The sequence below is a fragment of the Bombina bombina genome, chromosome 2 (assembly GCF_027579735.1).
Source record: "Bombina bombina isolate aBomBom1 chromosome 2, aBomBom1.pri, whole genome shotgun sequence".
NCBI lineage: Eukaryota > Metazoa > Chordata > Amphibia > Anura > Bombinatoridae > Bombina > Bombina bombina.
The window spans coordinates 332408143-332433373 of NC_069500.1; the positions used below are offsets into that span (position 1 = coordinate 332408143).

The 25231-nt window shown below is 40.9% G+C and overlaps 1 protein-coding gene across 1 annotated transcript in view; it reads left to right on the top strand.

Moving 5' to 3' along the window:
* The window catches only part of FBXO21 (F-box protein 21), a 162051-nt gene extending 150465 nt beyond the window's left edge, over positions 1 to 11586 (top strand). Inside the window, exon 12 of the mRNA XM_053701685.1 lies at positions 10593 to 11586. Within this exon, the coding sequence (XP_053557660.1) occupies positions 10593 to 10789 (197 nt within the window). The 3' untranslated portion in view covers positions 10790 to 11586. The remainder of the gene's footprint in view (positions 1 to 10592) is intronic.
* Positions 11587 to 25231: the final 13645 nt, after the last annotated feature.

The following is a 25231-nucleotide window of genomic DNA, read 5'->3' on the forward strand; positions in this document are numbered from 1 at the left end:
GGTGGTTATGATTTTTTGTATAAAGCACAATTATTCCAATTCCTTATTTTATATGCTTCGCACTTTTTTCTTATCACCCCACTTCTTGGCTATTCGTTAAACTGATTTGAGGGTGTGGTGAGGGGTGTATTTATAGGCATTTTAAGGTTTGGGAAACTTTGCCCCTCCTGGTAGGAATGTATATCCCATACGTCACTAGCTCATGGACTCTTGTTAATATGAAAGAAATGAATTTATCAGGTAAGTTCTTACATAAATTATGTTTTTTCTTACCCTATTTGGTGGTCCTTTGGATCTCTTATTGGGTCTTCTATTCTCACCCTCGGGAGTAGATGGAGGTTCTCTTCCTTCGGGTTGGGGGTACGTTTCGTGGGATGCTTAGCTCCTTGGAGGCCTTGCGCTCAGTGGAATCTAGGGATTCTGAGTGGTCTCTAGCACGGCCTTGCAGGTTGTTTAACTTGATGGGCAGTTGCTTAGTCCTTTCAGGTTTACCCCTTGTTTTTTAGTGATACAGTTTTTTATCGGGTGTTGGGTAATTTCAGGCTGTGGTGCCCTTCGAAGGGGCCGCCTCCTGTACCCCCCTTTGTTTGCATTCAGTGTCCTCTATAGCTTGGGTATTGTTTTCCCAAAAGTAATGGATGCAGATGTGGACTCTTCCCCTTTAAGAAAAACTTAATTTATGCTTACCTGATAATTTTCTTTTCTTCTGACGGGAAGAGTCCACAGCTCTGCATCCGCGTTTTATCTATGGGTCAGCCATATTTTTTTGTTCTTCTGGCACCTTTTTTACCCTGATATTTCTCCTACTGTTTCCTGTTTCCTTGGCAGAATGACTGGGGGATGAGGGAAGTGGGGGAGGTATTTAAGCCTTTGGCTGGGGTGTCTTTGCCTCCTCCTGGTGGCCAGGTTCTGAATTCCCAAAAGTAATGAATGCAGCTGTGGACTCTCCCCATCAGAAGAAAAGAAAATTATCAGGTAAGCATAATTTAAGTTTTTAGTGACATGTGGAGGTGCATATTAACCCCTTAATGACCGGACCAGTTTTCAATTTTCTTACCCTTAATGACAATGGCTATTTTTACATTTCTGCAGTGTTTGTGTTTAGCTGTAATTTTCCTCTTACTCATTTACTGTACCCACACATATTATATACCGTTTTTCTCGCCATTAAATGGACTTTCTAAAGATACCATTATTTTCATATCTTATAATTTACTATAAAAAATTTTTTATAAAATATGAGAAAAAAATGGAAAAAAAAACACTTTTTCTAACTTTTAGCCCCAAAATCTGTTACACATCTGCAACCACCAAAAAACACCCATGCTAAATAGTTTCTAAATTTTGTCCCGAGTTTAGAAATACCCAATGTTTACATGTTCTTTGCTTTTTTTGCAAGTTATAGGGCCATAAATACAAGTAGCACTTTGCTATTTCCAAACCACTTTTTTTCAAAATTAGCGCTAGTTACATTGGGACACTAATATCTTTCAGGAATCTCTGAATATCCATTGACATGTATATATTTTTTTTAGAAGACATCCCAAAGTATTGATCTAGGCCCATTTTGGTATATTTCATTCCACCATTTCACTGCCAAATGCGATCAAATACAAAAAATCGTTCACTTTTTCACAAATTTTTTCACAAACGTTCGGTTTCTCACTGAAATTGTTTACAAACAGCTTGAGCAATTATGGCATAAATGTTTGTAAATGCTTCTCTGGCATCCCCTTTGTTCAGAAATAGCAGACATATATGGCTTTGGTGTTGCTTTTTGGTAATTAGAAGGCCGCTAAATGCCACTGCGCACATACGTGTATTATGCCCAGCAGTGAAGGGGTTAATTATGGAGCATGTAGGGAGCTTTTTGGGGTAATTTTAGCTTTAGTGTAGTGTAGTAAACAACCAAAAGTATTGATCTAGGCACATTTTGGTATATTTCATGCCACCATTTCACCGCCAAATACGTTCAAATAAAAAAAACTTAAAATTTTTCACAATTTTTGGTTTCTTACTGAAATTATTTACAAACAGCTTGTGCAATTATGGCACAAATGGTTGTAAATGCTTCTCTGGGATCCCCTTTGTTCAGAAATAGCAGACATATATGGCTTTGGCGTTGCTTTTTGGTAATTAGAAGGCCGCTAAATTCCGCTGCGCACCACACGTGTATTATGGCTAGCAGTAAAGGGGTTAATTAGGTAGCTTGTAGGAAGCTTGCAGGGTTAATTTTAGCTTTAGTGTAGAGATCAGCCTCCCACCTGAAACATCAGACCCCCTGATCCCTCCCAAACAGCTCTCTTCCCTCCCCCACCCCACAATTGTTCCCGCCATCTTAAGTACTGGCAGAAAGTCTGCCAGTACTAAAATAAAAGGTATATTTGTTTTGTTTTTTAAAATTTTATATAGCATATTTACATATGCTGCTGTATAGAATCCCCCCTTAGCCCCCAACCTCACAGATCCCCCATAAAACAGTTCTCTAACCCTCCCCCTCTAGCTTAATGGGCACCATTTTGGGTACTGGCACCCATTGGTAAATGGTACCATTTAGTAAAAAAACATTTGCTTTTATTATTTTTTTGGCTTTATTTTGACATTTTCTGTAGTGTAGCTCCCCCCCCCCCCTCCCAGAACCATTCGATTCTTTTTTAAATAAAAAAACACCCCCCTTTTCTCCCAATTTTGTATAACATTTTTCTGTAGCGTAGTAGTTCCCACCCGCTCCCGCCCCGTGCACGCGCCCGCCCCCCCCGTGCACGTGCACGCGTCCATGCGTGCCCCCGGACACTGCCGCCTCCAATCCGGCCTCCGATCTGGCCCCCCTCCACATCACAGGCCCTTGGCAGGCCGCCCACCCGCCTCCCTGCCTTGCTCCCACCCACCAATGACGCTCCGGTGCATAGAGGGCCACAGAGTGTCTCTCTCTGCATTGGAGGCTTGTAAAGGGGTATTGCAGGATGCCTCCATATCGAGACATCACTGCAATACCCTCAGAGCTGCTGGAAGCGATCGCAATCGCTCCCAGCACGCTGTTAGACAACTGACGTACCAGGTACGTCTATTGTCATTAACTGCTTGTTAATGCATGACGTACCTGGTACGTCAGTTGTCATTAAGGGGTTAAAGACACTATAAACCAACTCCTGCACAGTGGTTGTTTAATACGTGTTGTAGCTCAGAGATATGTCTCCAACTGGCCTCCTTAGAGGAGTTTAGGCACAATGCAAATTTTTTTCATGAAATGACAGCTGAAATGCTTTCCTTCCATTAGGCAGGGGGAGTCCACGACTTAATTCCTTACTGTTGGGAATACATCACCTGGCCACCAGGAGGAGGTAAAGACACCCCAGCCATAGGCTTAAATATTCCTCCCACTTCCCCTATCCCCCCACTCATTCTTTGCCTTTCGTCACTATAGAAAGTGGCAGAAGATTTAGATAGTCCTGTAATCCCTTCAAGAAAGGACTGGAGTTTTAAGTAATCATGTCAACTTCTCAGTGAGCGTATTGATGAAAGTTAGTCTGGAGATGCAGGGAAAGTTTTTCTGCGAACCCATCCAGTCGTCTAATAGCTCCTGAGCAATCAGTGTTGATGAGTTAAATAAAAGCGTCTTTTGTTTGTCCTTCTGTGGATATATTCTTAGCTATGGAGGACTCTGATACTACTTTAGAAGGCTACGCTCCTTCTGTACTGATTAATAATTCCTGTTTATATTGTGAGAAGGCCGTGGTTTGCCCGCCTGCTCAATTCTGTTCCATTTGCCTATGCACTGTTCTAAAGTCTAAGAATGGAGACAAGTCTGATAATATTTATAGCGCTAATAGCCTCTCTTAGCCATCTACTTCTCAGGAAGCTATGTCCTGAGAGATTACTACCCTTTCTATGTTACCCGCTCCACATGCAGTTCCCCACGGCTCAACTAATCCTCCATCTGGAGTGGGCTTTTTTCCTGCGGACTTTACCGTGCAGTTACAATCGGCGGTGTCTGCGGCCCTGAGTGCCTTACATCCCTCTAGCAAGCACAAGAGAAAGGTTAAACATAGTTCTCCTGACCTAGAATCATCTAAATTTCTCCAACATAGGTGTGTCCGGTCCACGGCGTCATCCTTACTTGTGGGATATTCTCTTCCCCAACAGGAAATGGCAAAGAGCCCAGCAAAGCTGGTCACATGATCCCTCCTAGGCTCCGCCTACCCCAGTCATTCTCTTTGCCGTTGTACAGGCAACATCTCCACGGAGATGGCTTAGAGTTTTTTAGTGTTTAACTGTAGTTTTTTTATTCAATCAAGAGTTTGTTATTTTAAAATAGTGCTGGTATGTACTATTTACTCTGAAACAGAAAAGAGATGAAGATTTCTGTTTGTAAGAGGAAAATGATTTTAGCAACCGTTACTAAAATCCTTGGCTGTTCCACACAGGACTGTTGAGAGGAATTAACTTCAGTTGGGGGAACAGTGAGCAGTCTTTTGCTGCTTGAGGTATGACACATTCTAACAAGACGATGTAATGCTGGAAGCTGTCATTTTCCCTATGGGATCCGGTAAGCCATTTTTATTCAGACAGTAAATAAGGGCTTCACAAGGGCTTATTAAGACTGTAGACATTTTCTGGGCTAAATCGATTCATATATACACATATTTAGCCTTGAGGAATCATTTAATCTGGGTATTTTTGTAAAATAATATCGGCAGGCACTGTTTTAGACACCTTATTCTCTAGGGGCTTTCCCTAATCATAGGCAGAGCCTCATTTTCGCGCCGGTATTGCGCACTTGTTTTTGAGAAGCATGACATGCAGTCGCATGTGTGAGGAGCTCTGATACATAGAAAAGACTTTCTGAAGGCGTCATTTGGTATCGTATTCCCCTTTGGGCTTGGTTGGGTCTCAGCAAAGCAGATACCAGGGACTGTAAAGGGGTTAAAGATAAAAACGGCTCCGGTTCCGTTATTTTAAGGGTTAAAGCTTCCAAATTTGGTGTGCAATACTTTTAAGGCTTTAAGACACTGTGGTGAAATTTTGGTGAACTTTGAACAATTCCTTCATACTTTTTCGCAATTGCAGTAATAAAGTGTGTTCAGTTTAAAATTTAAAGTGACAGTAACGGTTTTATTTTAAAACGTTTTTTGTACTTTGTTATCAAGTTTATGCCTGTTTAACATGTCTGAACTACCAGATAGACTGTGTTCTGAATGTGGGGAAGCCAATGTTCCTTCTCATTTAAATAGATGTGATTTATGTGACACTGAAAATGATGCCCAAGATGATTCCTCAAGTGAGGGGAGTAAGCATGGTACTGCATCATTCCCTCCTTCGTCTACACCAGTCTTGCCCACTCAGGAGGCCCCTAGTACATCTAGCGCACCAATACTCCTTACTATGCAACAATTAACGGCTGTAATGGATAATTCTATCAAAAACATTTTAGCCAAAATGCCCACTTATCAGCGCAAGCGCGACTGCTCTGTTTTAGATACTGAAGAGCATGGGGACGCTGATGATAATGGTTCTGAAATGCCCCTACACCAGTCTGAGGGGGCCAGGGAGGTTTTGTCTGAGGGAGAAATTTCAGATTCAGGGAAAATTTCTCAACAAGCTGAACCCGATGTGATTACATTTAAATTTAAGTTGGAACATCTCCGCGCTCTGCTTAAGGAGGTATTATCCACTCTGGATGATTGTGAGAATTTGATCATCCCAGAGAAACTATGTAAAATGGACAAGTTCCTAGAGGTCCCGGGGCTCCCAGAAGCTTTTCCTATACCCAAGCGGGTGGCGGACATTGTAAATAAAGAATGGGAAAGGCCCGGTATACCTTTCGTCCCTCCCCCCATATTTAAAAAATTGTTTCCTATGGTCGACCCCAGAAAGGACTTATGGCAGACAGTCCCCAAGGTCGAGGGAGCGGTTTCTACTTTAAACAAACGCACCACTATACCCATAGAAGATAGTTGTGCTTTCAAAGATCCTATGGATAAAAAATTAGAAGGTTTGCTTAAAAAGATGTTTGTTCAGCAAGGTTACCTTCTACAACCAATTTCATGCATTGTCCCTGTCACTACAGCCGCGTGTTTCTGGTAAGATGAGCTAGTAAAGGCGATCGATAGTGATTCTCCTCCTTATGAGGAGATTATGGACAGAATCCGTGCTCTCAAATTGGCCAATTCTTTCACCCTAGACGCCACTTTGCAATTGGCTAGGTTAGCGGCGAAAAATTCTGGGTTTGCTATTGTGGCGCGCAGAGCGCTTTGGTTGAAATCTTGGTCAGCGGATGCGTCTTCCAAGAACTAACTACTTAACATTCCTTTCAAGGGGAAAACGCTGTTTGGCCCTGACTTGAAAGAGATTATCTCTGATATCACTGGGGGTAAGGGCCACGCCCTTCCTCAGGATAGGTCTTTCAAGGCCAAAAATAAACCTAATTTTCGTCCCTTTCGTAGAAACGGACCAGCCCCAAGTGCTACGTCCTCTAAGCAAGAGGGTAATACTTCTCAAGCCAAGCCAGCCTGGAGACCAATGCAAGGCTGGAACAAGGGAAAGCAGGCCAAGAAACCTGCCACTGCTACCAAGACAGCATGAAATGTTGGCCCCCGATCCGGGACCGGATCTGGTGGGGGGCAGACTCTCTCTCTTTGCTCAGGCTTGGGCAAGAGATGTTCTGGATCCTTGGGCACTAGAAATAGTCTCCCAAGGTTATCTTCTGGAATTCAAGGGGCTTCCCCCAAGGGGGAGGTTCCACAGGTCTCAATTGTCTTCAGACCATATAAAGAGACAGGCATTCTTACATTGTGTAGAAGACCTGTTAAAAATGGGAGTGATTCATCCTGTTCCATTAGGAGAACAAGGGATGGGGTTCTACTCCAATCTGTTCATAGTTCCCAAAAAAGAGGGAACGTTCAGACCAATCTTAGATCTCAAGATCTTAAACAAGTTTCTCAAGGTTCCATCGTTCAAAATGGAAACCATTCGAACAATTCTTCCTTCCATCCAGGAAGGTCAATTCATGACCACGGTGGATTTAAAGGATGCGTATCTACATATTCCTATCCACAAGGAACATCATCGGTTCCTAAGGTTCGCATTCCTGGACAAGCATTACCAGTTCGTGGCGCTTCCTTTCGGATTAGCCACTGCTCCAAGGATTTTCACAAAGGTACTAGGGTCCCTTCTAGCGGTACTAAGACCAAGGGGCATTGCAGTAGTTCCTTACTTGGACGACATTCTGATTCAAGCGTCGTCCCTTCCTCAAGCAAAGGCTCACACGGACATAGTCCTGGCCTTTCTCAGATCTCACGGATGGAAAGTGAACGTGGAAAAGAGTTCTCTATCTCCGTCGACAAGGGTTCCCTTCTTGGGAACAATAATAGACTCCTTAGAAATGAGGATTTTTCTGACAGAGGCCAGAAAAACAAAACTTCTAAACTCTTGTCAAACACTTCATTCCGTTCCTCTTCCTTCCATAGCGCAGTGCATGGAAGTAATAGGTTTGATGGTAGCGGCAATGGACATAGTTCCTTTTGCGCGCATTCATCTAAGACCATTACAACTGTGCATGCTCAGTCAGTGGAATGGGGACTATACAGACTTGTCTCCGAAGATACAAGTAAATCAGAGGACCAGAGACTCACTCCGTTGGTGGCTGTCCCTGGACAACCTGTCACAAGGGATGACCTTCCGCAGACCAGAGTGGGTCATTGTCACGACCGACGCCAGTCTGATGGGCTGGGGCGCGGTCTGGGGACCCCTGAAAGCTCAGGGTCTTTGGTCTCGGGAAGAATCTCTTCTACCGATAAATATTCTGGAACTGAGAGCGATATTCAATGCTCTCAAGGCTTGGCCTCAGCTAGCAAAGGCCAAGTTCATACGGTTTCAATCAGACAACATGACGACTGTTGCGTACATCAACCATCAGGGGGGAACAAGGAGTTCCCTGGCGATGGAAGAAGTGACCAAAATCATTCAATGGGCGGAGACTCACTCCTGCCACCTATCTGCAATCCACATCCCAGGAGTGGAAAATTGGGAAGCGGATTTTCTGAGTCGTCAGACATTACATCCGGGGGAGTGGGAACTCCATCCGGAAATCTTTGCCCAAATTACTCAACTGTGGGGCATTCCAGACATGGATCTGATGGCCTCTCGTCAGAACTTCAAGGTTCCTTGCTACGGGTCCAGATCCAGGGATCCCAAGGCGACTCTAGTAGATGCACTAGTAGCACCTTGGACCTTCAAACTAGCTTATGTATTCCCGCCGTTTCCTCTCATCCCCAGGCTGGTAGCCAGGATCAATCAAGAGAGGGCGTCGGTGATCTTGATAGCTCCTGCGTGGCCACGCAGGACTTGGTATGCAGATCTGGTGAATATGTCATCGGCTCCACCATGGAAGCTACCTTTGAGACGAGACCTTCTTGTTCAAGGTCCGTTCGAACATCCGAATCTGATCTCACTCCAGCTGACTGCTTGGAGATTGAACGCTTGATCTTATCAAAACGAGGGTTCTCAGATTCTGTTATTGATACTCTTGTTCAGGCCAGAAAGCCTGTAACTAGAAAAATTTACCACAAAATATGGAAAAAATATGTCTGTTGGTGTGAATCTAAAGGATTCCCTTGGGACAAGGTAAAGATTCCTAAGATTCTATCCTTTCTTCAAGAAGGATTGGAGAAAGGATTATCTGCAAGTTCCTTGAAGGGACAGATTTCTGCCTTGTCTGTGTTACTTCACAAAAAGCTGGCAGCTGTGCCAGATGTTCAAGCCTTTGTTCAGGCTCTGGTTAGAATCAAGCCTGTTTACAAACCTTTGACTCCTCCTTGGAGTCTCAACTTAGTTCTTTCAGTTCTTCAGGGGGTTCCGTTTGAACCCTTACATTCCGTTGATATTAAGTTATTATCTTGGAAAGTTTTGTTTTTGGTTGCAATTTCTTCTGCTAGAAGAGTTTCAGAATTATCTGCTCTGCAGTGTTCTCCTCCTTATCTGGTGTTCCATGCAGATAAGGTGGTTTTACGTACTAAACCTGGTTTTCTTCCAAAAGTTGTTTCTAACAAAAACATTAACCAGGAGATAGTCGTACCTTCTTTGTGTCCGAAACCAGTTTCGAAGAAGGAACGTTTGTTGCACAATTTGGATGTTGTTCGCGCTCTAAAATTCTATTTAGATGCTACAAAGGATTTTAGACAAACATCTTCCTTGTTTGTTGTTTATTCTGGTAAAAGGAGAGGTCAAAAAGCAACTTCTACCTCTCTCTCTTTTTGGATTAAAAGCATCATCAGATTGGCTTATGTGACTGCCGGACGGCAGCCTCCTGAAAGAATCACAGCTCATTCCATTAGGGCTGTGGCTTCCACATGGGCCTTCAAGAACGAGGCTTCTGTTGATCAGATATGTAGGGCAGCGACTTGGTCTTCACTGCACACTTTTACCAAATTTTACAAGTTTGATACTTTTGCTTCTTCTGAGGCTATTTTTGGGAGAAAGGTTTTGCAAGCCGTGGTGCCTTCCATTTAGGTGACCTGATTTGCTCCCTCCCTTCATCCCTGTCCTAAAGCTTTGGTATTGGTTCCCACAAGTAAGGATGACGCCGTGGACCGGACACACCTATGTTGGAGAAAACAGAATTTATGTTTACCTGATAAATTACTTTCTCCAACGGTGTGTCCGGTCCACGGCCCGCCCTGGTTTTTTAATCAGGTCTGTTAATTTATTTTCTTTAACTACAGTCACCACGGTATCATATGGTTTCTCCTATGCAAATATTCCTCCTTAACGTCGGTCGAATGACTGGGGTAGGCGGAGCCTAGGAGGGATCATGTGACCAGCTTTGCTGGGCTCTTTGCCATTTCCTGTTGGGGAAGAGAATATCCCACAAGTAAGGATGACGCCGTGGACCGGACACACCGTTGGAGAAAGTAATTTATCAGGTAAACATAAATTCTGTTATTTGTCGGATTTAGCTACTATGTCCCAACTTTCCGTGGATGAGTTATCCTCTGTAGCTTCAGAGGGTGAAATTTCTGAGTTGTAAACTTCAGTTTCTAAACCTCCTTCAGCGGAGGAACCCTCTTTCAGATTTAAAATTGAACATTTGCGTTTTTTTATTAGAGGAGGTTTTATCTACACTAGAGGTTCCAGAGGCTCATTTCATGATTCAGACAGATGATGCAATTTTAAACAACTTTCCAAATTACTGCTATTATTTAATTTGCTTCCTTCTCTTGTTATCCTTTGCTGAAATATTTATCTAGGCAAGCTCAGAAGCAGCAAATAACCTAGATTCTCACTGCTGATTGGTGGATGCATATATATACAGATTGTCATTGGCTCACCCATGTGTTCAGTTAAAAGCCATTAGTGCATTGCTGCTCATTCAACAAATGATACAAAGAGAATGAAACAAATTAGATAATGGAAGTAAATTAGAAAGTTGTTTACAATTGTATTCTCTATCTAAATTATGAAAGAAAATGTTTGGGTTTCATGTCCCTTTAAGACTTGGCTATGGTATTCTATAACAACACAACAGTATTGTCTTGTAATTTTATAATGTTTACTGCCCCATTAAAAACAATGATTTATTTGTTCCGTTACCATAGAGAACCTGGAAATCCATCCGTCACCAGAAGAAATTGTGCACACTGATATCAGCCTGTACTTTGCAGAGTTTGCAGGGACTCACTATGTTGCTAATGAGGAGTTGCAGCTTCAATATCCTGAAGACCAAGAGTTTGTCTCCTCCACTGCCAGCGAGAACTTATCAGCAGACTGTGATGCTTCTCAGAATGAGTCCTGAGCTGCATGGAGATCATTATCCCTGCAGTGCAATACTCCCCTTCTCGCTCACCTAAAATCCTCTGCAGTTCAAAGCGTGAAGGAGCTTGTACAATCACTGCTGAATATGGTGCCAATATAACAAAGTACTGTTTGTTTTACATAGAAATGCATCAGGAAAAAACGCAGTAAAAATGCACATACATTGACCATATCATAGCAACCTCTGTACGTGCTCTGCACTGCTCATTTTGCAATGTAAATATAACTCCAAGTATTTAATATTCTATAATGCAAGCAAAAAATAAATGTAAATATTGTTCCTTTAAAATGGTGCTCTTATCCATAGTCCTTGTATTACTAAGGAAGCTCACAAAATGAAATCAGAGTGCAGAGATGGTCTGCTTCTTACAACACATCACAGTTTATCATATAGTTAATAGAACATTCCAAAATGTGTTAAATTGTTGTTTATGTTTTACTTTCTGTTGTATGATTCTCTCCTCTGTTCTGTACATAAGTCAAGGAGCAGTTGGCCCAGATGTCAGAACCAAATCCTGGTCCCCTCTTATTTATATTAGGTGCTGTTTATGATTGAGGACTTTTGAGATTTTGCTCCTGCATTGAAAATCTAATATTTGTTTGAGTGCTGTGAAGCCGAGGAGTAAATGACAGCACAAACTATTATACTAGCAATGAGTAAGTAATACATTGATATTGCAGTTACATTATGCATGCTATTGCAAACTAAATAGAACACCATATAGGATGGATTGTGTATAATAAAGTGTAAAGAACGCTCTTGCATTATCTCACAAATATAGCATATGGCTAGTTTTATTAGTAGAAATTAATATTTCATTTATTTTATGAGCATTTTATATTAAAGCCAATGTGGCCCATGCAATGGTCATGGGGGTGGAATACATCCAGTCAAGCAGATATACTGTTATTGGGTTAAAACGTTTGATATGTTATGTTTTGTTTTGTATTTTGCATACTTTCATTCTTCAAATTAACCGTTACAAACAGGTTAAATCACCAGTAAGGAGGAAAAAATTTTTTTCCTGAAAATAACTTTTGAGACATCACCTATATGGTTGTTTTGCTTAAAGGGATATGAAACCCACATTTTTTTTTCTTTTATGATTCAGCTAGAACATGCAATTTTAAGCAACTTTCTATTTTTTTCCTATTAATTTTTCTTCGTTCTCTTGGTATCTTTATTTTAAAAGGCAGGAATGTAAGCTTAGGAACCAGACTATTTTTGGTTCAGCACACTGGGTAGTGCTTGCTGTTTGGTGGCTACACTAAGCCACCAATCTGCAAGCGCTACCCAGTTGCTAAACCAAAAATGGTCTGGCTCCTAAGCTTACATTCCTGTTTTTCAAATAAAGATACCAAGAGAACAAAGAAAAATGATAATAGGAGTAAAATAGAAGGTTGCTTAAAATTGCAAGCTATATCTAAATCCTGAAAGAAAAAAATATGGTTTTCATATCCCTTTAAGCTACTACTTGCTATATGGAGCATTAATGCGATATAAAGGTCAAAATTGAAATGTAAATTTTAGAAAGAAGCATTTTTTGCAATATTCTTTCATTAGCAAAAATGTTTCTAGTAAAAGTTATTACTGTATTTCAGAGGCATACGCACATATGCTGTGAGAGCCCACACACACCAGCATTCAAACACCACACCAGAGAGATCAGATGTTCTAAAGATTGACAGGTACACAAAACGCCCACTGGGAGGAAATGTTCTCATTGTACAGCCTAATGACGATGTGCCTTCCATTAGAAAATATAGGGCTTGCAGCCTTTTGATCAATCCAAGTACATCACTAGTTAATGCGGGTCTCAGCAGTGTGGAGGCGGCAGGTTTTTAAAGCATATATAGACAACATATAACGCGTTCATTAAAAATAAAAATGTTTTTTGTTTGTAATAATGCAAACAATCTATATGTGAACTAAGTGTCGCAGTGCACGCAGTAGATTTGTTGCAGTTGCTGATCTCGTCACTGAAAGGGAGGCAATGGAGGTATGTGTGAAATGTGCACCTAAGCTGGTGGGTATTGTTTAGAAGATTAGAACGTTATGGCAAAGTTTCCGCATTATAATACAGGTTACTCCCATGCAACACTTATATTTTAACATCTCGCCAGTGGCAGAGAACCCTCACCTCCCACAGTGAAGTGTAGTAAAACGCCTCTTGACCAGACTGCCTTCTAACCCTGATCTCATCCCTGCAATCTCGATTGTGATGCGGATACCTTTATAACATAGCGCTGTTGTGATGATGCTTTTAGTCAGCAGTGGCTTGTATGACACAAAATAAGGCTTCACTGACACAATGCACACCACCTCCAGCTCACTATGTAGCATATGTAGGTATGCCACTGAAAGTAAAGTTCACTAGAAGCATTTTTTGCTAATGGAAGTATATTGCAAAAATTATTTAATTTAAAATTGAAATGCTCCCATATACATATAAATTTAAATTTTTCTATCTCTACAGCAAGATAACATGCAAAATACAAAGCACTCATGGTGTGTAATTGTATATTCAACACCTCCAAAAAAAGACAGTACCAAACCAGTACACAATTACTTTGTATCATGAATTCGGTATGGTTTTGTTCATGATACGGCAAGTGCAATCACATGGATATAGCTAATAAGGGTACTGTTTTGTGTATCATTGCTAATATTGTAAGTTGCATGGATAATGATTCAGTAACTTTTTGTTTGCGGGGGGGGGATTAGAAGGTTGAATATAGTTTCAGACTGGAGAGCCTTGTGCTTGATCTTTCCTTTTTTTATTTAATAGGGTTCTTTTGGCCTCAAAAGTACACATTTGGGATTTGACCTACAAAGCAACCAATTACACTTATGTTCTAGTGATCAGCTGAGAACATTCTGTCTCTCTGATGTCTGTTATGAGTAGCACAGGACATTTTTTTATAGTATTTTTTTTTCATTCACTCTAGGCACTTTCACTGACATGTCCCTGTTTACAGGTAAATTTAAAAACTGACTATTTAAAGAACCAGCACAACCTGGTTTGTTCATTTAATCAGATTATGAATCTGTACTAAATATTTTAGCATTCTGATGTGATATGGTATATTAGGAATATTTGTATGTTGCATATGAGAGATGTAGACATTCTAATTCTCTCTAGTTTTACTGTTATTTTTTAAGCTGTTGAAAATTGAATAAAATATGCATTACAAATTGGCATATGTACAGTTTAGAGCTGCAAGCACTGGATATACTATTCCTACTGTAATGTTACATATGACAGGTGATTTATCTGTAGGTGCAGTATACCTGCAGTATGGCATTAGAATAAATGTACAATCAGATTGAAACTCCACCATGAGTTTTTCAAGGATGCTGAAGTTAAGGGTTTCTTGAAGACAGAGATTGGTGCTCCCCAACCCACAACTCCACCTTTATGATAACCGCATTCTACCAATCACTTAAAGAACAGTATTAATCTGCTTTTATTACATATAGCAGCAAGCATGATTGAACTCCTTGCTACACATAGAGCAGTCATTATCCCCATCAGGATTTAACACCGTATCAGTGAGAAGTATTTCACCAGCAACATATAAATGCACTTAACCTCTGAGGGGAATTCTCTAAAATGTCTTGGGTATCTAGAGTTGGGCAAGGACTTTATATATGTCCTATAACCGATAAGGCGCTTATGGTAATCTTGCAAGGGGATTGCACGAATATTCTATTATTGCTCTTTGCCCAGCTGGGTAAGGTAATTGACTTCATGCATTTCGTCAGTTATTTCTGCCCAACAGTGCTATTTGACTGGTAGAGACAGTACTAGAATTGAGAACCATCAAAGGGCTTTGCTTCTTCACACACAGACATACACTAATATTCCCTCAAAATGGTAAACAAGCTGTTTATGTTAAAAAAGTATGCAACAATATGAATAAATGTGTATGCTATGAGTTCTTCTAAATAAGTGTTATAATATATGTACATTTTTAACATTGAAAATAATGTAATAATTAACTTATAATTAGAAACATTACGGTTTTCATAATTTATGCAATCTGTTTGAGCTCTTTTTATTTCCTGTGTTCTAGGTGAAAAATCTATTTGCGTGCCCACAAGTTAGAGGAGCATAGCCACACACTTTACCTCCAGGGACCATTGTCATTCCCCACTAGACCACAGGATGATAACATTTCCCTGTCCTAGGCACAAGCTTTATTATCTCCACTGACACCAGACATCTGTCTTGTGTGGCACTTATACATAGCATAGAAGGAAAGCTTTGTTCTACACACACCTTAACAAATCATTAGGAGGATATCCTACACAGTAGCAAAATTGAGTATCTTAGTTTTTAGTTAAATTTTTTTTAACTTGATATGTATTTTTTTCCTTAAATGAGTACAGCAAAATCTCAAGTACAGCAGAGTTTTATATATCCAAACATTATTTTTATATACACTCAGATAAGCAGACATATCTTAGTCATTTGTTGTGCTGACTGCTGACATATCGCCAGTAGTAACTTTCATGAGTAGATCTTTAATCTATGTACTGCTGTAGATGATATGCCAACATAAAGAGCAGAATTGTGTACCCATGATCCTAAAGAAATAAATGTTATGATGTTTAACACTCCTCATAGCATAGAATATTGTGTCTTATTGTTCATTAGTTTTATGTCTGTTCTAGGACCATATAGAATGGTTCATATGACAATACATTATCTGAAAATCTATTATTTATTATAACTACTGGCTTATTAAAAATGTTGTAGTGAACATGTGTGATTTATTTCTGAGTTGGAAAAAACTGCAATACCTATAATTATTGAACCACATATTTTTGCAATGACATTCTTTCTAGTTCTTATTAGCTGCCACTTACTGATTGCTCTTTAATGCTTTCGATATTTTTAATCGATATTTCTCTTGTAAGATGTATCGAGTCCACGGATTCATCCTTTACTTGTGGGATATTCTCCTTCCCAACAGGAAGTGGCAAAGAGAGCACACAGCAGAGCTGTCCATATAGCTCCCCCTCCAGCTCCACCCCCAGTCATTCTCTTTGCCGGCTCTAAGCAATCGGAAGGGTAAAGTGAATGTGGTAGAAAAATTGTAGTTTTCTTTCATGTAATTAGCAAGAGTCCATGAGCTAGTGACGTATGGGATATACATTCCTACCAGGAGGGGCAAAGTTTCCCAAACCTTAAAATGCCTATAAATACACCCTTCACCACACCCACAATTCAGTTTTACAAACTTTGCCTCCCAGGGAGGTGGTGAAGTAAGTTTGTGCTAGATTCTACGTTGATATGCGCTTCGCAGCAGGCTGGAGCCCGGTTTTCCTCTCAGAGTGCAGTGAATGTCAGAGGGATGTGAAAAGAGTATTACCTATTTGAATTCAATGGTCTCCTTCTACGGGATCTATTTCATAGGTTCTCTGTTATCGGTCGTAGAGATTCATCTCTTACCTCCCTTTTCAGATCGACGATATACTCTTATATACCATTACCTCTACTGATTCTCGTTTCAGTACTGGTTTGGCTATCTACTATATGTAGATGAGTGTCCTGGGGTAAGTAAGTCTTATTTTTTGTGACACTCTAAGCTATGGTTGGGCACTTTATATGTAAAGTTCTAAATATATGTCTTTAAACTTATATTTGCCATGATTCAGGATAATCAGTATTCCTTCATTCAGACTGTCGGTTTCATTATTTGGGATAATGCATATGAATAAATATTTTTTTCTTACCTTGAAAATTTTCAATTGACTTTTTTCCCTGCGGGCTGTTAGGCTCGCGGGGGCAGAAAATGCTTCAATTTATTGCGTCATTCTTGGCGCAAACTTTTTTGGCGCAAAATTTTGTCATTTCCGGCGCCGTAGTTGTTGTTACATCATTTTTTGACGCATGTGTGTTCGGAAGTTTTTTTGCGCCAAAAAATGTGGGCGTCGTTTTCGGCATCAGAGGATGTGGCGTCATACTTGGCACCAAAAAATATGGGCGTTGTACTTGGTGCCAATAATGTGGGCTTCATATTTGGCGCCAAAAATGTGGGCGTCATTCTTGTTCCACTTTTTCTCACATTATTTAAGTCTCACTTTTTTGTTGCTTCTGGTTGCTAGAGGCTTGTTTGTTTTGCATTTTTTCCCATTCCTGAAACTGTCATTTAAGGAATTTGATAATTTTGCTTTATATGTTGTTTTTTTCTATTACATATTGCAAGATTTTCCATAAACTGTTCCTGGATCAGAACATACTGAGGGATTCCTGTTGACTGAGATAAGTCCTACCAAAGCTAAGTTCATTTATTTTAAATGTTATGAATGTTTATCTTTAGCTATGGTTTGTAATAAGTTATCATGATAAACTTTTACATGCAGAATCCATTAGTACAGGGAGTGCAGAATTATTAGGCAAGTTGTATTTTTGAGGATTAATTTTATTATTGAACAACAACCATGTTCTCAATGAACCCAAAAAACTCATTAATATCAAAGCTGAATAGTTTTGGAAGTAGTTTTTAGTTTGTTTTTAGTTATAGCTATTTTAGGGGGATATCTGTGTGTGCAGGTGACTATTACTGTGCATAATTATTAGGCAACTTAACAAAAAACAAATATATACCCATTTCAATTATTTATTTTTTACCAGTGAAACCAATATAACATCTCAACATTCACAAATATACATTTCTGACATTCAAAAACAAAACAAAAACAAATCAGTGACCAATATAGCTACCTTTCTTTGCAAGGACACTCAAAAGCCTGCCATCAATGGATTCTGTCAGTGTTTTGATCTGTTCACCATAAACATTGCGTGCAGCAGCAACCACAGCCTCCAAGACACTGTTCAGAGAGGTGTACTGTTTTCCCTCCTTGTAAATCTCACATTTGATGATGGACCACAGGTTCTCAATGGGGTTCAGATCAGGTGAACAAGGAGGCCATGTCATTAGATTTTCTTCTTTTATACCCTTTCTTGCCAGCCACGCTGTGGAGTACTTGGACGCGTGTGATGGAGCATTGTCCTGCATGAAAATCATGTTTTTCTTGAAGGATGCAGACTTCTTCCTGTACCACTGCTTGAAGAAGGTGTCTTCCAGAAACTGGGAGTTGAGCTTGACTCCATCCTCAACCCGAAAAGGCCCCACAAGCTCATCTTTGATGATACCAGCCCAAACCAGTACTCCACCTCCACCTTGCTGGCGTCTGAGTCGGACTGGAGCTCTCTGCCCTTTACCAATACAGCCACGGGCCCATCCATCTGGCCCATCAAGACTCACTCTCATTTCATCAGTCCATAAAACCTTAGAAAAATCAGTCTTGAGATATTTCTTGGCCCAGTCTTGACGTTTCAGCTTGTGTGTCTTGTTCAGTGGTGGTCGTCTTTCAGCCTTTCTTACCTTGGCCATGTCTCTGAGTATTGCACACCTTGTGCTTTTGGGCACTCCAGTGATGTTGCAGCTCTGAAATATGGCCAAACTGGTGGCAAGTGGCATCTTGGCAGCTGCACGCTTGACTTTTCTCAGTTCATGGGCAGTTATTTTGCGCCTTGGTTTTTCCACACGCTTCTTGCGACCCTGTTGACTATTTTTAATGAAACGCTTGATTGTTCGATGATCACGCTTCAGAAGCTTTGCAATTTTAAGAGTGCTGCATCCCTCTGCAAGATATCTCACTATTTTTTACTTTTCTGAGCCTGTCAAGTCCTTCTTTTGACCCATTTTGCCAAAGGAAAGGAAGTTGCCTAATAATTATGCACACCTGATATAGGGTGTTGATGTCATTAGACCACACCCCTTCTCATTACAGAGATGCACATCACCTAATATGCTTAATTGGTAGTAGGCTTTCGAGCCTATACAGCTTGGAGTAAGACAACATGCATAGAGGATGATGTGGTCAAAATACTCATTTGCCTAATAATTCTGCACCCCCTGTATTTATGCTTTATGTATTGCTATTCTTTTTACATCTTATGTACAAGATATACTTAGAAAATTTATAAGAATATTTTTCTGATTCTATGTTAAAGGCTTTGTCTGACTTTGCGCCTTCTATTAACATTTTTAGGTCTTTTTCAAACTTCTTTTTTAATTGATGAAGTTTCAAATGACCAACAACATACTGAATTATCCTTCTCTGATGATGTTTTTTCTCATTCAGAATTTTCTTCATCAGATATTGACACTAACAAATCTACTTTTTTATTTTTTATTAGAGTACATTTGTTTTTTGTTGAAAAGGAGTTGATTATTTTGGATATTGAGGTAACTAGTTCTTTTTCAAGACTAGCTAACATTTTATTTCTGCTTATTTTATCTTCTGTGTTTTCAGAGGTTTTTTTCCAGTTCTTCATACTAAGGAATGGAATAGGCTGAGAATTTTCTTCCTTCTTCAAAGGTTTTAAATTATATTCTTTGCCGGCAGTTAATTTCAATTTTGAGGGTTCTCCAATTTAATGGGGCTATCTCTACTCCTGCTAAAATATGCTATTGTTTCTATAGCAAAATAGTATTTATTTTCCTTTTAGATGGTTGTATCTTATTTAAGGAAAATTATTTTCAGGTACTTTTCTTGGACCTGTGATTTATTTGGATGATGTTGCATTTGCTTCATTTTTCTGTTTACTTTAAGATCAAGTATCAGATTATGTTTTATTTAGCATTGTTAAGGGACAAAGTCTACTGCTCATTTGAGGTTCAGACTGGGTACTGTTGCATTTGTCTTGTTGTCTTGCATTTGTTTATGCAAGTCCGGTGTGTTGACTGGTCCTTTAACTGGATTAACATGCTAATAATTTCATTTGTATCTTCATTTTATTGAATATTTTCACAAATGAGGTTTAATCTATGTCTTTAGCTGTTTTTAGCTAGAAGAATTTTGTGATTTCTAAAAAAATCCTTTTCTCCTGTTAAGTGTAGTCAGTCCACGGGTCATCCATTACTTATGGGATATTAACTCCTCCCTAACAGGAAGTGCAAGAGGATCACCCAAGCAGAGCTGCTATATACCTCCTCCCCTCTACGTCATACCCAGTCATTCTCTTGCACCTAACTAATAGATAGGACGTGTGAGAGGACTGTGGTTATTAAAATTAGTTTTTATTTCTTCAATCAAAAGTTTGTTATTTTAAACAGCACCGGAGTGTGTTGTTTTTTCTCAGGCAGCATTAGAAGAAGAATCTACCTGAGTTGTGTATGATCTTAGCGGACGTAACTAAGATCCATTTGCTGTTCTCGGCCATTCTGAGGAGCGAGGTAACTTCAGAACAGGGGACAGCGGGCAGGGTTCACCTGCAAGGAGGTATGTTGCAGTATATTATTTTCTAAGGAATGGAATTGACTGAGAAAATACTGCTAATACCGATGTAATGTAAGTACAGCCTTAAATGCAGTAGTAGTAACTGGTATCAGGCTGATATGTGTGTATGTTTGCACTGAAGTATTTCTGGGGAATGGCACTTCACTAAGAAAATACTGGATATATATAACTTATAGCCTTTCTGCAGTGAAAGCGACTAGCAACAGGCTTTTTTAACATTTCATATATTTATATTTAAAACGTTTACTGGCATGTTAATCGTTTTTTCTCTGAGGTACTTGGTGAAAAATGTTTATGGGCATTATTTTTCCACATGGCTGTCGTTTGTTTTGAATAAAATCAGTTTACTGAGCTTCCCCACTGTTGTATTATGAGTGGGAGGGGCCTATTTTGGCGCTTTTACTGCGCAGTAGAAATTCAGTCACAAGTCTTCCTGTTCTCCCTGCATGATCCAGGACGTCTCTACAGAGCTCAGGGGTCTCCAAAACTAGTTTTGAGGGAGGTAATCACTCACAGCAGACCTGTGAGACTGTGCTTTGACTGTGATAAAAACGTATATATTTTTATTGTTATCCGTTTTTTGGTATTAAGGGGTTAATCATCCATTTGCTAGTGGGTGCAATCCTTTGCTAAATTAATGAATTTAATGTGAAAATTTGGTTTCTATAACTAATCCGGTTCATTGTTATTTCAACTGTGACAGTTTTGTGTGCTTCTTAAAGGCACAGTAACGTTTTTTTATATTGCTTGTAAATTTATTTGAAAAGTATTTTTCCAAGCTTGCTAGTTTAATTGCTAGTTTGTTTAAACATGTCTGACATAGAGGAATCTCTTTGTGCAATATGTTCAAAGGCCAATGTGGAGCCCAATAGAAATTTGTGTACTAATTGCATTGATGCTACTTTAAGTAAAAGCCAATCTGTACATGTAAAGAAAATTTCACCAGACAACGAGGGGGAAGTTATGCCGACTAACTCTCCTCACGTGTCAGTACCTGCATCTCCCGCTCAGGAGGTGCGTGATATTGTGACGCCAAGTACATCAGGGCGGCCTTTACAAATCACTTTGCAAGACATGGCTAATGTTATGACTGAAGTTTTATCTAAATTGCCAGAACTTAGGGGTAAACGCGACCACTCTGGGGTGAGAACAGAGTGCGCTGAAAATACTAGGGCCATGTCTGATACTGCGTCACAATTTGCAGAACATGAAGACGGAGAGCTTCATTCTGTGTGTGACGGATCTGATCCAAATAAACTGGATTCAGACATTTCAAATTTTAAATTTAAGCTTGAGAACCTCCGTGTGTTACTAGGGGAGGTATTAGCGGCTCTGAATGATTGTAACACGGTTGCAATCCCAGAGAAAATATGTAGGCTGGATAAATATTTTGCGGTACCGACGTGTACTGACGTTTTTCCTATACCTAAAAGGCTTACAGAAATTGTTAACAAGGAGTGGGATAGACCCGGTGTGCCTTTCTCACCCCCTCCTATATTTAGAAAAATGTTTCCAATAGACGCCACCACACGGGACTTATGGCAGACGGTCCCTAAGGTGGAGGCAGCAGTTTCTACTTTAGCTAAGCGTACCACTATCCCGGTGGAGGATAGCTGTGCTTTTTCAGATCCAATGGATAAAAAGTTAGAGGGTTACCTTAAGAAAATGTTTGTTCAACAAGGTTTTATATTGCAACCCCTTGCATGCATTGCGCCTGTCACGGCTGCAGCGGCATTCTGGTTTGAGTCTCTGGAAGAGACCATTAGCTCAGCTACATTGGATGAGATTACAGACAAGCTTAGAGTCCTTAAGCTAGCTAATTCATTTATTTATGATGCCGTAGTACATTTAACTAAGCTTACGGCTAAGAACTCCGGATTCGCCATTCAGGCGCGCAGAGTGCTGTGGCTTAAATCCTGGTCAGCTGATGTGACTTCTAAATCTAAATTGCTTAACATACCTTTCAAAGGGCAGACCTTATTCGGGCCCGGTTTGAAAGAAATTATCGCTGACATTACTGGAGGTAAGGGCCATGCCCTGCCTCAAGACAGAGCCAAACCAAGTGCTAGACAGTCTAATTTTCGTGCCTTTCGCAACTTCAAGGCAGGAGCAGCATCAACTTCCTCCGCTCCAAAACAGGAAGGAACTGTTGCTCGCTACAGACAGGGCTGGAAACCTAACCAGACCTGGAACAAGGGCAAGCAGGCCAGGAAACCTGCTGCTGCCCCTAAGACAGCATGAAGTGAGGGCCCCCGATCCGGAAACGGATCTAGTGGGGGGCAGACTCTCTCTTCGCCCAGGCTTGGGCAAGAGATGTCCAGGATCCCTGGGCGTTAGAGATCATATCTCAGGGATATCTTCTGGACTTCAAAGCTTCTCCTCCAAAAGGGAGATTTCATCTTTCAAGGTTGTCAACAAACCAGATAAAGAAAGAGGCGTTTCTACGCTGTGTACAAGATCTTTTACTAATGGGAGTGATCCACCCGATTCCGCGGTCGGAACACGGACAAGGGTTTTACTCAAATCTGTTTGTGGTTCCCAAGAAAGAAGGAACCTTCAGACCAATCTTGGATTTAAAGATCCTAAACAAATTCCTAAGAGTTCCATCGTTCAAAATGGAAACTATTCGGACAATCTTACCCATGATCCAAAAGGGTCAGTACATGACCACAGTGGATTTAAAGGATGCGTACCTTCACATACCGATTCACAAGGATCATTACCGGTACCTAAGGTTTGCCTTCCTAGACAGGCATTACCAGTTTGTAGCTCTTCCCTTTGGGTTAGCTACTGCTCCAAGAATCTTCACAAAGGTTCTGGGTTCTCTTCTGGCGGTACTAAGACCGCGAGGAATATCGGTAGCTCCGTACCTAGACGACATTCTGATACAAGCGTCAAGTTTCCAAGCTGCCAAGTCTCATACAGAGTTAGTACTGGCATTTCTAAGGTCACATGGGTGGAAGGTGAACGAAGAAAAGAGTTCTCTATTGCCACTCACAAGAGTTCCTTTCTTAGGGACTCTTATAGATTCGGTAGAAATGAAAATTTACCTGACAGAGGACAGGTTAACAAAACTCCTAAATGCTTGCCGTATCCTTCATTCCATTCCACACCCGTCAGTGGCTCAATGCATGGAGGTAATCGGTTTAATGGTAGCGGCAATGGACATAGTTCCCTTTGCACGCCTGCATCTCAGACCACTGCAATTGTGCATGCTAAGTCAGTGGAATGGGGATTACTCAGATTTGTCCCCTATGCTGAATCTGGATCAAGAGACCAGAAATTCTCTTCTATGGTGGCTCTCTCGGCCACATCTGTCCAAGGGGATGCCCTTCAGCAGACCAGATTGGACGATTGTAACAGACGCCAGCCTGCTAGGTTGGGGCGCTGTCTGGAATTCCCTGAAGACTCAGGGATCATGGACTGAGGAGGAGAGTCTCCTTCCCATAAACATTCTGGAATTAAGAGCAGTTTTCAATGCCCTTCTAGCTTGGCCTCAGCTAGCAACTCTGAGGTTCATCAGGTTTCAGTCGGACAACATCACGACTGTGGTTTACATCAACCATCAAGGAGGGACAAGGAGTTCCCTAGCGATGATGGAAGTCTCAAAGATAATTCTCTGGGCAGAGTCTCACTCTTGCCACCTATCAGCGATCCACATCCCAGGCGTGGAAAACTGGGAGGCTGATTTCCTAAGTCGCCAGACTTTTCATCCGGGGGAGTGGGAACTTCATCCGGAGGTATTTGCCCAACTGCTTCGGCGTTGGGGCAAACCAGATCTGGATCTCATGGTGTCTCGCCAGAACGCCAAGCTTCCTTGTTACGGATCCAGGTCCAGGGACCCAGGAGCGGTTCTGATAGATGCTCTGACAGCACCTTGGGTCTTCAACATGGCTTATGTGTTTCCACCCTTCCCGATGCTTCCTCGATTGATTGCCAGGATCAAACAGGAGAGAGCATCGGTGATTCTAATAGCGCCTGCGTGGCCACGCAGGACCTGGTATGCAGATCTAGTGGACATGTCGTCCTGTCCACCATGGTCTCTGCCTCTGAGACAGGACCTTCTGGTTCAGGGTCCTTTCAAACATCCAAATCTAATTTCTCTGAGGCTGACTGCATGGAGATTGAACGCTTGATTCTATCAAAGCGTGGATTCTCGGAGTCAGTGATTGATACCTTAATACAGGCTAGGAAACCTGTTACCAGGAAAATTTACCATAAAATATGGCGTAAATACTTGCATTGGTGCGAATCCAAGAGTTACTCATGGAGTAAGGTTAGGATTCCTAGGATATTGTCTTTTCTACAAGAAGGTTTAGAAAAGGGTTTATCTGCTAGTTCGTTAAAGGGACAGATCTCAGCTCTGTCCATCCTTTTACACAAACATCTGTCAGAAGTTCCAGACGTTCAGGTTTTTTGTCAGGCTTTGGCCAGGATTAAGCCTGTGTTTAAAACTGTTGCTCCGCCATGGAGCTTAAACTTAGTTCTTAACGTTTTACAGGGTGTTCCGTTTGAACCCCTTCATTCCATTGATATCAAGCTGTTATCTTGGAAAGTTCTGTTTTTAATGGCTATTTCCTCGGCTCGAAGAGTCTCTGAGTTATCGGCCTTACATTGTGATTCTCCTTATCTGATTTTTCATTCAGACAAGGTAGTTCTGCGTACTAAACCTGGGTTCTTACCTAAGGTAGTCACCAACAGGAATATCAATCAAGAGATTGTTGTTCCATCATTGTGCCCTAACCCTTCTTCAAAGAAGGAACGACTTCTACACAATCTAGACGTAGTCCGTGCCCTGAAATTTTATTTACAGGCAACTAAAGATTTTCGCCAAACTTCTTCCCTGTTTGTCGTTTATTCTGGACAGAGGAGAGGTCAAAAAGCTTCTGCTACCTCTCTCTCTTTCTGGCTTCGTAGCATAATACGTTTAGCCTATGAGACTGCTGGACAGCAGCCTCCTGAAAGAATTACAGCTCATTCTACGAGAGCTGTGGCTTCCACGTGGGCCTTTAAGAATGAGGCCTCTGTTGAACAGATTTGCAAGGCTGCAACTTGGTCTTCTCTTCATACTTTTTCCAAATTTTACAAATTTGACACTTTTGC